This window comes from Phoxinus phoxinus, assembly GCF_949152265.1.
Source record: "Phoxinus phoxinus genome assembly, chromosome: 10".
NCBI classification, from domain to species: domain Eukaryota; kingdom Metazoa; phylum Chordata; class Actinopteri; order Cypriniformes; family Leuciscidae; genus Phoxinus; species Phoxinus phoxinus.
The window spans coordinates 20,101,576-20,118,742 of NC_136885.1; the positions used below are offsets into that span (position 1 = coordinate 20,101,576).

General features: G+C 36.1%; 3 protein-coding genes across 7 annotated transcripts in view; 1 reads left to right on the forward strand and 2 right to left on the reverse strand.

Moving 5' to 3' along the window:
- The window catches only part of fxyd6l (FXYD domain containing ion transport regulator 6 like), a 22,998-nt gene extending 12,092 nt beyond the window's left edge, over positions 1 to 10,906 (reverse strand). Inside the window, exon 1 of one of the 3 annotated variants that reach the window (XM_079625611.1) lies at positions 10,648 to 10,906. The gene's annotated coding sequence lies outside the window, so the exon portion shown is untranslated. The remainder of the gene's footprint in view (positions 1 to 10,647) is intronic. The other 2 variants (XM_079625613.1, XM_079625608.1) reach the window with 2 other exon arrangements.
- LOC307005434 (engulfment and cell motility protein 1) lies at positions 4,850 to 14,081 on the forward strand. 3 transcript variants are annotated; one of them, XM_079625595.1, is made up of 9 exons: positions 4,850 to 5,040; positions 5,636 to 5,703; positions 5,993 to 6,031; positions 8,903 to 9,039; positions 9,346 to 9,458; positions 10,183 to 10,290; positions 10,513 to 10,592; positions 11,876 to 11,953; positions 12,172 to 13,049. In XM_079625595.1, the coding sequence occupies exons 3-9, from the start codon at positions 6,026 to 6,028 to the stop codon at positions 12,382 to 12,384; spliced, it is 735 nt and encodes a 244-aa protein (XP_079481721.1). In that variant the 5' UTR covers positions 4,850 to 5,040; positions 5,636 to 5,703; positions 5,993 to 6,025; the 3' UTR covers positions 12,385 to 13,049. The 3 variants fall into 3 exon arrangements, with proteins under 3 accessions (XP_079481721.1, XP_079481722.1, XP_079481723.1); XM_079625596.1 differs by lacking the exon at positions 5,636 to 5,703 and having other exon boundaries at positions 4,909 to 5,040; XM_079625597.1 differs by lacking the exons at positions 4,850 to 5,040; positions 5,636 to 5,703; positions 5,993 to 6,031 and adding an exon at positions 6,799 to 7,081 and having other exon boundaries at positions 12,172 to 14,081.
- Positions 13,495 to 16,498, reverse strand: LOC307005433 (serum paraoxonase/arylesterase 2-like). Its single transcript, XM_079625594.1, has 9 exons — positions 16,219 to 16,498; positions 15,948 to 16,018; positions 15,645 to 15,700; positions 15,294 to 15,459; positions 14,639 to 14,765; positions 14,352 to 14,552; positions 14,150 to 14,231; positions 13,830 to 13,958; positions 13,495 to 13,708 (listed from the first exon to the last, which is right to left on the reverse strand). Exons 1-9 carry the CDS (start codon positions 16,293 to 16,295, stop codon positions 13,547 to 13,549), a joined length of 1,071 nt encoding a protein of 356 aa, XP_079481720.1. The 5' UTR covers positions 16,296 to 16,498; the 3' UTR covers positions 13,495 to 13,546.
- Between the last annotated feature and the right edge of the window lie 669 nt (positions 16,499 to 17,167).

A 17,167-nucleotide genomic window follows, 5' to 3' on the forward strand; every position in this document is an offset into this window, starting at 1 on the left:
TGCAGTGATCTCATGTGAGTGACAGGTTGTCCCACCCGCACACTCAAACACGTCAATAGAGAAGAGATGTCAATGCAGGTGTGAGCGTAAAAGCCCCAATAGAATTGAGATTAGATTACAAGGGCACATTAATAATAAAATAAGTGAATTAGGGATAAATCATTTATAGCAAAATATAGCCTACATTAAAAAAAAACAATTGTACATTTGGATTTTATGGTGACTAAAAGCTTAGCTTAAATGTGTGATGTGAATAAATTGTGCTCTTAAACAATTGAATCGAGTACAATTGAACGAGGCGTGGTCCTGGAAACAGTATCCCTTATGTCCTATTTTTTTTACAGTCTATGCTTATGTCACAACTTAACAAGCAGATTTATGTAATCATATACAGTAGGCAAAAATATACCAAATCATGGATTTTGTGTGCTGGAGGACTAGATCTTGATGAGTTGGCCTAGTGGTCTGAAGCCTCCATGGGAGAGAAATGATGATAATGAGTGTCTATTTGCTGTTTACGAGCCTCTCCCAGAATTCCACAGATAGCGTTTTTTCACAATACCCAGGGGCTTACACAAAATAAAGGGAGTGCTTGAAACCTCTCTTGCTGTTGGGAGTATGTTTGAACTGCGCCATGCATGTCTCTCCTTTGACTAAACAAGAGCACAGTGTTCTTCCCATCTCTACAGTAACTTATCCCGGTCCCACTTTATATTAAGTGGCTTTAAGTACTATGTACTTACATCGAAAAATAAGTACAATGTACAAAACACTTTTTCTGCTATTGCGGTGTGATACGGGTAAGGTTAGGGACAGGTGTGGTGGTATGGTTAAGTTTAAAGGTGGGTTAAGGTATAAGGGAAGGGTCAACAGTGTAATTACAAATGTAATTACATACATTAACTACAGCTATAATTACATGCAGGTATTTAAAAAAATATAAGTACAATGTAAAAACATGTATGTACACAAGAAGTCCATTGTATCAAATTATTAATTTCAATGTAAGTACATAGTAGTTAAAGCCACTTAATATAAAGTGGGACCGATTTTTACAAGTGCATGATTTGTCTGTTGTTAGATGGTGATGCTCATGGTGGCGCCCTTTAACTGGTGTGAGTCTGTGACAGAACTGGGCAGAAAGTAATGAATGTACTTACACTTGTTCAACGCTGAGCTGCAGCAAAACACCCAACATGACGTCTTCCCTTTTTAATGACTGGGTACAGCCTAGCAGGTGTGTTACAAGCAGAAATGTGTTTCTTTCACCAAATAATCCCTACGCAGATCCTGCCAAAGTTCACAGTAAACTGAAAAGGATGACCACTAAAAAGATATAATTTAAAAGATTTTAAAACCCTTCTTCCCTAAATTTGATTATGTCTGTAGGATATTTTTGTATACTTCACAGTAATATTGTGTGCATTGCACTGGCAAATTAATATGACAGTATAGTCTTCAACTTAGTGCATTGACATCCAGCAGTGAGACGCAGCAAATGTTCAGCTATAGACTTTTTTTTTTGTAAAAGGTTCCAAAAAGACTTTTCAGTCATTCCATAGAAGAACCAATTTTGATTCCTAAATAACTTTTCAGTGAACGGTTCTTAAAAGAACCATTTTTTTCTTAATGTGAAGAACATTTTAATAATCTAAAGAACATTTTACCATTAAAAATAACCTTTTGTGCGATTGGAAGATCCAATGGATGTTAAAGGTTTTTCATGGAGCCATTGATGCCAATAAAGAACCTATACTTTTAAGAATATGCCATTGTATTAACTGATAGATATTCACAATAGATATCAGATAGATAGTCACAAGGTATTCAGTGAGGTAAAAAAAAAACAGGCGGTAATAAAATATACAATTTCAAGTATTTGGTGTTTTTATACCCCCAAAAGTGCCCTGTTCCATGCAGAATAAATCTGTTTTTATTGTTCTAAAAATATGACTAAAATATTCATCTCATGACTGGACAGCGTTTTAAAAATCAAGTACTAGACAAGATAGTAATATATAGTGTTAAACTTACATCCTGCATTGTTTTAGTGTATAGTAATGCACTGCACTCTCTCCTCACAGTGAATACACGTTGTAATATAGGAGCTTTGAAACAAGTTCCACACATCAGTTTTGTTTCCAGAATGCAGGAGGTGGTCAGTGTCGACAGCGTCTCGCTCCAGAAATAGGCTGTGACGTCAGATTGTGAAACGAGCAGGTGTGCCCCTGTCAGATGCTGGGTCATTGTTACAGTAGCCTTGTTTAAGTGTGCATGTGTTTGTTAATGTGTCACAGGTGAGGCTGCAGGGAATGACTTTCTATCTCTTCCCAATAACAAGGTCCACTGGAGGGAGATTGAGGGCAAAATATTAGCAAATCTATTGTCATTTACAATTTAAAAAACTGCTTATATCACAAAGGGATGGGGACATACAATATACTACTCAGATTTCAACAGACACTTAGAAGCAGACATTGTGTTTTTTATGAGATATAAATTATATTCCAGTCACTCTGTCCTGCAGCAAGAAGACTTATGGAGTGCAGACTGATGTAACGCTTCAGTTTAAGCAAAAGCAGTAGAGGGACGGGGATACATGAGCAGTGACCAGAAGTAAGCACTTATGTAACCCAACTCTGAGATGCCGAGCAGATGCATTACCGCTTCATGGATACATTCCCTAAAAACCTTTTCCGTTTTCCACGCCACTAAGCAGACAGTGATAAATCTGTATTTACATATACTGTGAACAAATATTATAAAACCCATGGACATTTCCCACATAAAAACAATGTTCTGCCACTGAAGAACCAATGAATATCAACAACAAAAAACACCCCCACCCACTTTATCCTCAAGCCCACACAAAGGCATGTTAGTTCACCCATTTAACATTAAGAACATTCTTCCCTGTACACACAGTCAAATTTCAAACATTTACAGCAAATAATATAAATCTTAACTACCATAGACCAAAACCATGTGATCATTGAAACACTGTAACATTATTCAATTAAAATGGTTATATTGTTCAATTTATATTATTTTATTTTTTACAATTGCTTGGACACATTTCTCAATACTTGGGTTTCAAAACTCTTCGTACAGTGACCACAACAGCAGTCTGTGAGCTAAACGGTGGATCATTGCTAGTTTGGCACAAAATGCATTCAATGACGACGATCAAATTACATGAATTCTTTTCGCACTCAGACACAACCACCAACAAAACTACCTACAGGTCAATTTACAGATTTGACTCACAACAACTGTTAAACCTATAAGTTCAAAACCTAACATAATACAAAACTGAATCAGACAGAAATTTGCTACATTTCTACAGTAATACCATATTGAAATATACTCAGAATAAAAAAAAATGAAATACTACAAAATGATTACATGTAGCTGAACATCTACACAGGTGTCAGTCTTTCAATTTCATTATCATCATCATCATCATCATCTAGACAAAAGGGGAAATAGGATGTTTACATTACATTATTACGAAATGTTTACATTATTCATGTAATGTAAACATGAATAATGTAACAAACTGCTACCCGGAATGCTTCGAGTTTTTTAGGTCATTATTTGATGAATGACAAAGTGTGTTTGTTGGGTGACAAACTTTGCTATTGTTATGGAGGAATGAGTTGATTTGAGACATAAAATGTTTTGGAAGTTTTTAGTGCATTTTGAATGTGAAATTAACTGCTGTGCCAAGCTGAAAGTTGGGAAAGGAGAACTGTGTAAAGAGTTCAGAAAAAGTGACCCAAAACCTGTAACCAAATATAAATTTGGTTATTTGAGACGCACTCCAGATGAAATTTGTTGACTTTTTTCTTTTCTTTTTTGGCTTTCATAAGTACAGTAATTTGTGGTAAACACTTAGGGCTCTAGATGGTGTAACACTCAAATCCGTAGAGTATTCTTAGAGCCTCTACTGGGGAAATATCTGCCTGCATCCTTGCAAAATGTCTGAATTATTGAACAAATCCACAAGACCTTAAAGCGACACGAGACAGCAGCAGAGAAGCCAAAGAATGAATTAATATTTCACTGACCTCTGAAACCAGCATGAACCAATCCCATCAACACTTTATCTGACAAGACGGAACCTCGCAGCAGATGTGTAAAATCTCCCTCATTCTGACAGATCAGGTGATTTGGTTACAGTTACAAACATCTGAATTGATTGTATTGATATCAAAAGCACTGCGTATACAGTTTTCAGGGTTAATGAAGCAAACAAAACTTAAATACACTTTAGATTTCTGTGTGTGTGTGTGTGTGTGTGTGTGTGTGTGTGTGTGTGTGTGTGTGTGTGTGTTTTATAATCTGAAGTATAATTAGAGGAATTTACAGATGTAAGATGGAGGTGGTCAGCTGTGCTGTTTGGCAGATGTCAGCATTCTTACATAACCCACCTTACATAAATCCTCAGCATTGTTCCTATTATGAGACTTGAGACTAACTCATTAGGAGGGCGAGTTGATTAATGCCGTAGCAATGGTGTTTCTGCATCCTACATTAATCAAATTAGAGGTGACATCTTTCAGAACACATTTAAGATGAGTCTGGTCAGGCATGTTGGACGCCTATTAATGGTACTGGTACATACAGCAGCACTGGAACTGCTTCAGGGTTAGGGGTTATGAATAGTATTTTTCATTTTGTGCATACTCCCATAACAAGGGCATCTTGAACGTTTAAAACATTGACTTTGTGTCCACAAATCTGTGGAGCTCTAATGTTTGGTCAGGTGCATCTCAAAACCTCTGTGGTAATTTGTGGCCCCATTCCTAAACCTTACTGACAAGTTTATTATAGGTCTCTGTATGGAGAAGTTCTCATGAACACAATATTGTGGCCTTGAGGAACTGAATCTACCACCTGTGTTGCACTGCCATGACATTTATTGAAGCAAAGGGAGGAAAAACAGTTGCGCAGGAAGATTCTGGACATTAAACATGATGCTGCTGCAAAGAAACATCTGACACTTGAAGATACATCAGTATAGCACACTGCAAATTGGTGAGTTTTGTTTTCTTCTTGGACTGCAAGAAGCATTTCATTTAGCCATCCATCATTAAGACTGAAGTTTTATGTGATGCTTCCTCTTGCTAGACATATAATTTTCAAAACCTATTTAAAATGTATGTATACACTACCATTCAAGTGATCAGGAAGTTAAGAAATTACTTTTATTCAGCAAGAATGCATTAAATTCATCAAAAGTGACAAGACATTTGTTAGAAAACATTTCTATTTTAAATAGATGCTGCTTTCTGAAGGATCATGCGACACTGAAGATTAATGAGTAATGTATAATGATGCTGAACATTCAGCTTTTCCATCACAGGAATAACTTACATTTTAAAATATATTAAATACAAAACAGTTAATTAAATTGAATAATATTTCACAATAGTATATTTTTTTAATCAAATAAATCCAGCCTTAAGGAGCATAAGACTTTTCAAACACAAAAATGTTGAATGGTTGTGTATATATTTGGTCATGTGAGAAATTAATCATTTTATGCTCCTTATAGTATAGCACAAAAACTAAACTATTTCCTTTTTACACTTTAAAAAGAACTCACATTGTCCACCATTTCCTCTTTCAGTTTAATAATTGACGCTTTCAGCACACAGAGGAATTATTCCCTGCTCAAGGGGAACAGTCACATCTGCGGTCAGTACAATCAATTGATGGTCTCTTCTAAACAAATTATCAAGCCCTAAAAATAACAAAGGGCTTTATAACCCAAGTGCCAAGTCATTAATCACTCAATTAATCACTCTAATAAATGACAGAATTTTTGGGGTAACCAACCCTTTCAGAAAACGTTTAGAAAATAACATGCGGTTTGCATAGTTTAAAGGGGCTTTTCGGCATTTTCTTGATCATGTTTTCATTGTATGGGGAGACACAAATCAGTAAATATACTAGCCTACTTAACATCTCATGTTGTATTCCACAGAAGAAAGAAAAATTCATGTGGCCATAGAACAACATGAAGGTGAGTACCGGACAATTTAATTTTTGGGTGACCTGCCAGAAAGTCCCCTGTAATATTTCAATCAATCGCTTTAAGGTAAACCAGGCAGCATCATAATACACAGATGAATTCAACACTGAACACTATGGCTCATCTCTTTCCCGATGACTAACCTCTATCATAACCAAAAACATCTATGATTCTAGTCTAGTCTGTCCCCATACCAACATGCTTTCTTTGATTCATGAATGAAGTATGAAGTATCTCTCCTATCCGATGTGGCCGATGTGCAGTACATACATTTTACAAACCAAAGGATGAGAGTGGAGAGAAAGAGAAAGTAAAAAGGAAGAGGCGGCAAGGTTCTTATTGTGTAAGACTGGGGTAAGCAGAGTCCCGCCACCAGCCCGACAGGCCACACTGAACCGTTTCCATGACAACAGAATTCTAATGACTACACCCCTGGTTTTTGCTTTGATGGAGAACGATGCTAGGATCTCCACGTTTCCACACTTTCTCACACCTTTTCCCTTTCACAATAAATGTCAGACTCTTATCAGGGCCATTTGCATCTCACAGTGCTCCTGAAAAACATCAGCAAGTTCAATGCGATTTAGCTAGACTGAAGATCTCTTAAATCATTATCTTTTGGTCCTGTCCTCCCCCCATCCCCCATCCCTCCATCCAACTTGCTCATGCTCTCCCTCTGTGATCTACCCATGTGACCAAAGCCAGCTGTTCATTGGCTGGCACCACAAAGGCATCTGCCCAATCGGTGCAGATCACTCATATAAACAAGCGAAGCAGCATTCTAAGGATTCAGAACTGAGTCTCTTTCAGTGAGGAGTCAAAAGGAAATACTACATGGTTCTACTATTTTTTTTTTTTTTTTGCCTCCCTTTTTCGTACCTGCACGCAGACAGGATCTATTCTTGCAGTAGGACCATCTACTGTCGCCTGCATCCCTTCTCTCGCCCCATTGCCACTGTGACCAGATAACAGGGTTTATGGTTCATTCCTTTAATACACACACACAATTTCTGCACTGAGAAATGGACATGGCTGTGACATGTAAGTACAGCAAGCCTTTAAATGACCATACTTAACTTGAACTGACTTTACTCAGAGTAACCTGAGAATCATAATAGTGGAAGAACTGACTGGGTGATGCTTTGTTATTGTTTTGTTACTGTAAACATTGCATGATCATATAGAATACATTAGAACAGAGTCGGCGGGCAGATCCGTTTCAAATATTTATTTTGAAATATTGCAATGAATTCAAGTTTTTTGTAATGATTTACAGGGGAAGGTCAGAGCTTTACTATACAAAACCACACAATTATATTGGCTTTTCATTTTTCCATTTTTGTTTTGAAATATAAACAATGCAACTTTATTATTCATAACAACTATTCATGTTTTAGGAGTCTCTATTTTCAAGGGATCTAGGGATCTAATTATAATAGTAGCTCATCACTTCAATATCCTTTTGCTTTGTTTGTCACTGTGGGTCGGGGGGGGGGGGATGTTATTGCTTATGGCTTGATATTAGAGGCTTAATTCTCATTTTATTATGGTGATTGATAGTGCTGCTATACAAAAATGTGTTAATCTGCAGGAATCAACAGCTTGTCTGGACAGGCTATGTAATGAAATGTACCGGAATCAAGGTGAAAAAGTAGTCAGAATATTGTATGGTATAAAATATTTATATATGGTTACAATTAATGATAGCATGTATTTGCCTTCCCATCCTTATGATCAACTGATCGTTCAATAGAAACATGAATTACAGGATCCTGCATGTGTTGCCAAATATTGATTGATTGACTAGAACTCAAAGGAATACAATTATATAGCCTATATTTTATTTAAATAATTAACTATAAAACAAATTGAATAAAGAAAATATATGCAATAAAAAAACATCTCAATATACTCTCAGTATGGAATTTTTACACATGCAATTTGAGCAATTACTTCATTTAATTTAAATCATTTTATTCCCAGCAAAGTATTTTTGTATTCTTAAAAATAACAGCTATAAAACGCAGTTTCTAAAAAAAATTATGCTCTTATACACACTTTTTAGTCTATTTTGGTCTTGTTTTTATTATCCTCTATAAGGATATTTCCCTCCTGTAACCCAAATCCAAGTTCACGGTCAGTTTAAATGACAAGAATAAACTGAATTAATTAAATTAAAAATAATTATTTAGGGAATTAAAGTTTTCATTGAGTCACTAAAATGCAAATGCAAGTACACAATTGCAATTTTAAAAAAAAAAGAAAACTTTTTTTTTAAGTGTCTTTTTAAAATGAAAATGTCATTGCACTTATGAATTTACTTAAAATCTCATAAACTGAATAGAAATTGTGACATAGGCTATGCTGCCTGTCAAATAATGGAAATATTTGATACAATCTAAAAAGACAAAAGACATGGCAACCGAAACGAACCATAACCGATGTGTCCTCTCTCCAGACATTAGCTGGCCTACTCACTTTAGTGCACTGTGTCAGCATGTTTCTCCCCAGGCTCTGACTGTCACAGCACTGTTAGAGATTAGACTGACAGGGCCTTAATCCCATTGAGCTCCTCAGTTCCCCCTGCCAGACCCCAGCACTGGGCCAGGCATGTACCCATCGGCCACACAAAGGGATGCACGGTCTGAGATAAAGAAAAACTCCATTAAACCACACAGATAAAGACTCAGACTAAAACTGCAGTATAGCCATCAGCAAATCACTGTTAAGACACACAACGCTCTTCAACAGCAAACTACAATGACAGCTGGTGAAGCCTCCAGGCCATCAAGCAAAAAGTCACACATGAACAAAGCAAAAGATGCGTTGAATTTATTTGAACGACTGTCTCTATTTCTGTAGGTGGAGAAAAAACAGAAATGGTTCGCCACCCAAAGTGTCACATTGCGATTTAACACGGTGGGCAGTGGCAGGCCACACAGACCCTTGCTGAAATCAGAGATGTTGAGCCAGGAAGACCCTAAATCACGCCCAATGCTGTAAGTGCATCCATCTTATAGTATAAATGAAGCAATTCACGGCTAATTCTGAAAACAAATCTTATTTAATGCATTATTAATTTGCAGGGGAATTCTCAATTCCATAGTTTGTTTTTCTAAATCATGCAGATATCTGAGTGACAGCTTTCTTAACGGATATGGTTATGTGTGTGTGTGTGTGTGTGTGTGTGTGTGTGTGTGTGTGTGTGTGTGTGTGTGTGTGTGTGTGTGTGTGTGTGTGTGTGTGTGTGTGTGTGTGTGTGTGTGTGTGTGTGTGTGTGTGTGTGTGTGTGTGTGTGTGTGTAGAGAACTACGAGAGAAACTCCAGCCAGAAGTGACCGAGCTGATCAAACGGCAGAGGTTGAACCGCCTGTGCGAGGGGACCTGCTTTAGGAAGATCAGTGCTCGTCGCAGACAAGGTCAGTTACTCATCCAAAAATCAGATTACAACATGCGATTCAATACATGGGTTCAGTTCCAAATAGATGCAATGTATGCCACTAATAAAATCATATATAATATCATATTGTACACCGGGTTGACAATCATATTGACATAAATTGAAGGGAAACACTGTTTTCAAGCTTTTCCTATAGCTTAGGCTAATGTCTTTAAAGATTACACCCATTTTTAATAATCTACTCAAAAATAGGGCATCGCAGGCTTAGGTTCCCTCGACCACCTTACCCTAATGCTTGGTCTGTTTGATGTTGATGCATTATATTAAACAAGGATATGAATATATTAAATGTATAATCTCATTTTGTATTTGGGGCACAAAACAGCCAATATGCAAATGCTCCATTATAAAAACAAATTCTCTATACCAGTATTATTGTGCCGTCTTTATTTAAAATCATGTTTATTTCTAAATCTATTGATATTAAATATTCAGCATGAAATAGCAGTTAATCACAAGCTTAATGAGGCTTTTAATCAAAAGTGATTTTCTGCTGCTTTAATTGAAATCTTATTTTCATTTACGGTGTTGTCCTACTAGTGGAAAAACTATAAAAATCTGATTTGAATGGATCATTATAAGGGCAATACAAAGTGCAAGAGAGAAGAAAACAGCCAAACAATGATTTGCACGGTATAACATGCATATTTTTATATTAGCCTATCTCCCGTTATCTCCCCTAGACAAGTTCTGGTATTGCCGTCTATCACCAAACCACAAAGTCTTACACTATGGAGACATAGAGGAGTTCTCACAAGGACAAATATCACACGACTCTCTCCAGGAGAAAGGTGAGAAACACTTTGATTATAAATGACAAAGCTGTAAATGAAAACTGCGGTCTTTTGAAATATAATGGCTTATATTTATCACATTGATTGTTAATACCATATTGATCCACAAGCTTGAAGCAGACTAGAGCTAAATGTTTTTAATGAATATGGTTGAATATAATTTCTACAAAATTTTGAATTGGTCAACTCTCCATAACATTCCATCTTCTCGACATTCAGTGACAGTAGCAGATATCAAAGCTGTGGTGACAGGTAAAGACTGCCCACACATGAGGGAGAAAGGAGCACTTAAGAATAAGGTAAGAGAAGTATTAATTATTGTAATTAAGAAACTTGACAAGTTGGTAAACTCACCAGGCAGTATTAGGTGTTGTGGATCCAAACTCAAAGCAGACAAGACAGGCTGATTTTAGTTACATGCGGAATCTTGCAGAGGCAAAATACATGAAGTCCTTAACTCAAAATAATAACCAGTAACGTTAAAAACAACCCCAAGGAAAGACAACAGTGGAACACAAACAGGCACGTGACGTCGACTGCTGAATACAATTAGCAATTAATCTAGTAATGTCAATTATGTCCAAATGACGCCATCTAGTGGTTAGATGACCCCTTTCACACACTGTGATATTAACGGTCATCATCCTGCAAAGTTTTTTATATTTTCTTTTTTTTAATGTATGTACATTTATAACACTATACTTGTTTATTATATTTTATTACAAATATTATATTAAATATACAATAATATATATTAATATTAAAAAATATTAAATATAAAATAATCAAATTACAAAAAACTAGTTAACGCTGCTGTGTTTCTAATGCAGCGGGTGTGGGAGTAAAGGTACAATTTACACCTTTCTGCCTTCTGACTGCCATTATCAATCTCTCTATATATTTTTTCCCTCTTTTTGAAAGTTGTGAAAAGACTTTTGTGGCTTTTTTTAACACAAAACATAAGCTACTTATTGTAGTCTCTTATTCACCACTATAGAAGTTTACCCAACTATGACGACTTCATTCCTACTGTCTATGCTTCATTCTGAGAACCCCGGAAATGTGAAAAGGGTCAATTAATGGCTTTAACCAAGACTAGATATTAACTCGACTCCTCCTGGGTAGCGCCATATTTTATTTAGTCAGGAATGAAAACGAGGATATGAGAGATAGACGTTCAATGAATAGCATTGTTCAACAACATATACCAACTGTGTGTGAGAGTGCGTATGAGGTTTGAGAGAGGAATATCTATCTATAATAGAGCTGATTCAGGTGTGTTTGATTAGGGTTGGAACTAAACTCTGGAGGACAGTGGCCCTCCATGAGCAGGATTGAAGACCTCTGATCTAAGGGATATTCATCTCTCAAACCTAATTTTATTAACTGAATCTCTTCACAGTTTTAAAATTGACCTTGTTGGAAATTCTGCACTCCAGCTGGGTTACTTTGGGAGGAAGGTGTAATGGCGACAGAAGCCGTTTTGCAAAGGCACCTGTAGTAAAGTGAAAGTGGGAATTGTGGAACAGGAAGTTAGGTCAGGTGCAGGGTTGGAGATTATGACTCTTCCTCTGCTTTTCAGGAGCTGCTGGAGCTTGCTTTTTCCATTCTCCATAACTCTGATGAATACCTGAACTTCATTGCTCCAGACAAGCATGAGGTGAGTATCAGCATTTATAAAGCCAGGACAGTCATAAGATGTATACTTGTCTCATGGAAAGATAAAGAACCTTTGTTCTTTGTAAGATAACAATATCACCTCATGATGTGGACATCAAAGCCATTAAAAGTAGGCTTAAGTTGTCTTCACTAATGAGCTGCTTGAATTAATGCTGCATCCGTAACAATATACTCTTATTTATAATTTTTATTCACTAGTTCTGTATTTGGACTGATGGCTTGAATGCTCTTTTGGGAAAAGAGATGACAAGTGAGCTCACAAAATCTGATATGGACACTCTGGTTACTATGGAGCTGAAACTTCGCCTCTTGGACCTTGAAAACATTCAGATTCCTGACGTCGCTCCTCCCGTCCCCAAAGAGCCCAGCACTTACGACTTTGTTTACGACTTTACCCAGCAGCACACTTGAGACTGGAATAAAGTCCTTACTCAAGCTGAAAATCAGCTGTGAGGAGTACTCACCTTTTATGCTATCTTTTTCCTCTTTCCTCTTATATGGACGGAATCATGTTCAGATCATACATTTTCCTAGATTGTGACTATGATGTGATGCTTTTTGTGATCACATTTTTGTGATTCTTTTTAACTCAGTAAAAACATTTCTCAGTCTTCAGTTTTAATGAACTCAAATTGGGGTTATCATTCACAACTTTTTGTGTAAGTATATGTCTAGTGTAACACTGAGAATTGATTCATAACCACATACAAATCACTTACAGGACAGTTACATTATTGTGCAAGTCACTGGACTGAAGAATGATTCCAGAGTAATCAAGTCAACTAAATGACACTGAACATTAAAGTTAAAAGGTTATTTCCAATGTCAATATATATACTGGTCCCCATTTGGCTTCTACATTTAAGATATACTGTATACACACACACGCATTAAGCTAGAATTATTATAGCAGCAGGTGTTTGGAAAACAGATTATTTTAGCATTTCAGGTAAAAAGGCCTTTGATTTACTAAGTTGGACAACTTTTCTCTTCCAAAACATGTGACATCCACACTGCCTTCCTGTTTCTCAATATACAGTTTGCATTACAATAAATGTTGAGTTGTTTAAATCATTACCACTGTAGTTTCATTCATACCGGCAAAGTTTGGATGGACAATTTAGACTTTTTAAGTGCCACACCAAACACTGTTCGCTGTTCACTCAGATAATCATAATTGATTCGTTTTCATTGACATCATAAACTCTCTTAAAAATAAAGGTTCCAAAAGGATTTTTTTTAAGCAATGTCAAAGAACCACATTTGGTTCCCCAAATAATCTTTCCATGAACAGTTCTTAAAATAACTTTAGATAATTAATGTAAAGAACATTCTAATACTCTAAAGAACCTTTTATGGAATGTAAAGGTTTAGTTAATTTTACCTTTATTTTTAGAGCATACTAAAATATTTCTTGTTAGAGAGAGTCAAAACTATCATCTAAGTTCCACTCCACACAAATGGAGTATGATTATATAATAAGAAAAACGTAGTTTAAAACTATTTAAAAATATACACATGCACTATCCAAATCCAATCTTTATTCATTGTTTGCTGCAAGTGAATATATTCACTATTTAAGGTCACAGATCAGAGCTTTTTGATAAACAGTTCCAATGAGCAGCTTTCCTCTGTATGGGGTTGCCACTGAAGAAGCAATGATCACACTACCGTCATCTGCATACACCTGAGTCACCTGGGGCTTTTCAGAGAGGATGTTCTCAATCCTGATAACCTACAGGAGAACATATATATTTTTTAAGACAGGAAATAGTACGAAGAGAAAGGGGAAAGGGATGGGAAGATCATTCAAGATGAACATGAGAGCTCGACCCATGGCTCAAGCATTTACACACCTCAGAACCAGGTGGATCATTCGGATCATGAAATACACATTTGAGACCATTTGGGTGGCAGCCCAGCCACAAATCTCCAGATTCACGGTCCACCTCAATGTTGTCACAGAGTGAGTCCACATCAACTTCCTGGGTAAAAAAAAAAAAAAACGATCATGCAGTAAAATTAACAATAGAAGTCAAGAATGGTTGGCTTTTTAAATTAGAAGTTAAAACACAACAAATAAAGTCAGAATTCTATGCATAAATCAATTTTTTTTTTTAACTATTCTATTTGGGATAAAAGAAGGTGTGAAAATTTCATGTAGTTTGGCGTTTACCTTCACGTGAGATAATACAGTGATTTTCTTTATTTCCAGGACAACAATTGTGTGCTTCAGAATATTTGACACATACAAATGCCTGAAATGACATGTTATTTGTATTAATAAAGAGGGTATAATTCCACAATCTGTGCTTTAATAATATTACATTATGCTGTGCTTTAATGGATGCAAATTATGGCTTTTTTCTGCAACTTGCCTTTTGTTGGGTGAGATATTAATGCCGTTGGCAGAAAGGAAACCCCCTGCCACAACCTGCACGGTCTCAGGGCTGTAGTAGACGACGTCACACCAGGGCAAAGAGAGTAACGGCTCCACAAACTTGAGAATCTCATTAGTGAAGTAATGATCATTGGTGGCATAAAAACTTTCAGCTCCCACAGCTACTATGTCATTCACACTAACAAATGCACATTCATAAACTGGAATTTATACTTTGATTAGGTTTGGGGTTATAGAAATAATGTGTTTTGTAAAAGCACATACTTGTGCAGAAGTTCATGCTTGATGGTCTTGATGTGTTGAAGAGCATTTTCCTTCTCAACAAATCTGAAAATCTCCACTTGGCTTTTGCCTTGAGGATGATTAACAACAAACACATAAATGGCACCATCTGTAGTGAGAGAAGAAGAATTCATGCAATGTTAGACTTCTATCAAACTCATTTACAGTAGTTTTAAAGGGTTAGTTCACCCAAAAATAAAACTTGTACCATAATTGTCTCACCCTCAAGCCATCCTAGGTGTATATGACTTACTTCTTTCAGCCAAACACAATCAGAGTTATATTTTTTTTTAAACCTGGCTCTTCCAAGCTTTATAATGGGAGTGAATGGTGCCTTCGATTTTGATGCCCAAACAGGCTTATATTTACCCCCTGGTGCCATATGGATTAGTTTTTTATGATGGATGGAAGCGCTTTTTTAGGTTTTTATTCAAAATCTGTTTTTATTCACTCCTATTATAAAGCTTGGGAGAGCCAAGACATTTTTTAATATAACTCAGATTTAACATTTCTACTACCTCACCTGTGTGTAGGTATTATAAACTAAACAGTTTCAATGTAAGTATAGAGAAAATTCAACATGGAATGCAACTTTTCTTGTTTATGTATATATTTATTTAATCAAAAAATGCCAAACCTTTGTCATCGGTGTACACGCTGATTCCATGTGGATTAAAATAGTCTTTTTCAAACTGACCCTTGATGCTCAGTGCTTCAAGTTTCAGTTCAGAATCCAACAGATTCAGGGTATAGATCTTTCCAGGATCTTCTGAATAGGATGGTAAGCCTGGATACTTCAAGCCCTATGTGCAATTCATTTGAACATATTTCAAAATTTAGTTGCATTTAAATTGTCAAATAAACTCAGTTTAGCAGCTGAGTAGATAGACATGTGATTTTAGCGTAAAACGACTGTTGCTAAAAATGTACATCTGAATAACTAATCAAAATACTCAGTAATAATTTAGAGGTTATGAGTATGACATACAGTGCTCAGAAAAGCCAATCCATCTTCAAGTATGGTAATATCTTCAGCCCCAAAATCTGATAAAACATAAAAATAACACCAAAGATTACAACAACATCCGCATTCGCAGTGTCAGAAACTTTTGCTTCTTCAAAATGTTCAAAATTACATTATACCAAATAAGACCAATTATTTTTCATGAACCTCAAGGTTTATAATTTATATACGTAAGCAACATGGCATTAGGTCCAGACTGGTTAATTGAATCCAGCTAAAGACATGTGACCAGAAAAGAAGGCGATCCACTCAAAGGTGTTTGCTCACCTATGCCATCAATTAGGTGACAGTTAGGAAGGTAGTTCTGGGTTAGTTCTCTGTAGGAAAGTGTTAGATGCCTGTGGAGAAGATAAAACGACACGTGTAAAAGATATTACAATGCTTACTGTCATGTGCAATAATTAGGCCTATGTCAATAAGTAGCAACAAAGATCAGAACAACTGTAGTCAAAGAAAACGTGTGCAATAGTTAAACAGTTTGCTTTAAAGCAACGGCAATCGTTAGCCTATGTAAATATGATCGTACACATCAACCAACCTTAATGAACTGAGCCTTTCTCCGATCAAAACTGCAAGAGCAATAACAGCGAGCGAGAGAACTGCTAACTTGCCCATGTCTGAAACTCACGCGCCCTTCCTCGCCCTGGTGCACAAACAATTTTAACCCTTGCCAAACACAGCTGCCAAATATCTCCACCTACTGTTCGAACCACACACTACAATAATGTCATCCCAGTTGTTTGTTTCTTCTTTGATCCGTGGTTTTGGCTTTTGCAGCCACCTCTACAGCTATTGAGGCTGTGCCCTTTTTTAGGTGTGCGTGAAAAGGGAGATTTTTTTATTTTATTTTATTTATTGGTTTAACAGCCTATTAAATGTATGTAATATATAGGCATACAGTAGGATTCTGGTCAAAAGTTTGGAAACAATACAAATTGTAATGTTTTTGGTAGCAGTCTCATATGCTCACCAAGGCTACTACATACATTATTTTATCGAAAATACAGTAAAAACTGTAATATTGAAGATCATTACAATTTAAAATCCTTTTAATACATTTGAAAAATAATTTTGAAAAACGTTTCAGCATCATGACTCCAGTCTTCAGTGTCACTTGATTTGTGATTTGGTGCTCAAGAAACATTTCTTATATTATTATCAATGTTGAAAACAGTGTTTCCTGCTTAACATTTTTGTGGAAACAATGATAGCCTACCATTCAAACATGTGTGGTAAAAATAAAAATACAGAGATAAATTAATAGCCTATCATGATCAAGGACGCTTTAAATTGATCAAAAGTGACAGTGAAGATATTTATAATGTTAAAAAAAGATTTCTATTTAATAAATGCTGTAATATGTAATATATTTAATAAGTGCAACTAAATTATCTTCATTGAACTTTATTTAGGCCTATCAGAATCCTGAAAACGGTATCAGCATTTCCACAAAAAAAATGTTAAGCAGCCAAATGTTTTTAAGAAAC

What these genes read in the sequence shown, in the direction of transcription:
- LOC307005433 (XM_079625594.1), bottom strand. Translation starts at nt 16,295, where the DNA reads ATGGGCAAGTTAGCAGTTCTCTCGCTCGCTGTTATTGCTCTTGCAGTT. An exon ending in GATTGGCTTTTCTGAGCACT is followed by an intron (nt 15,460 to 15,644) that starts GTATGTCATACT and finishes AATTGCACATAG; the next exon opens with GGCTTGAAGTATCCAGGCTT. An exon ending in AAGCATGAACTTCTGCACAA is followed by an intron (nt 14,553 to 14,638) that starts GTATGTGCTTTT and finishes TGCATTTGTTAG; the next exon opens with TGTGAATGACATAGTAGCTG.
- LOC307005434 (XM_079625595.1), top strand. An exon ending in AAGGAGCACTTAAGAATAAG is followed by an intron (nt 10,593 to 11,875) that starts GTAAGAGAAGTA and finishes TCTGCTTTTCAG; the next exon opens with GAGCTGCTGGAGCTTGCTTT. An exon ending in TTGCTCCAGACAAGCATGAG is followed by an intron (nt 11,954 to 12,171) that starts GTGAGTATCAGC and finishes TTTATTCACTAG; the next exon opens with TTCTGTATTTGGACTGATGG.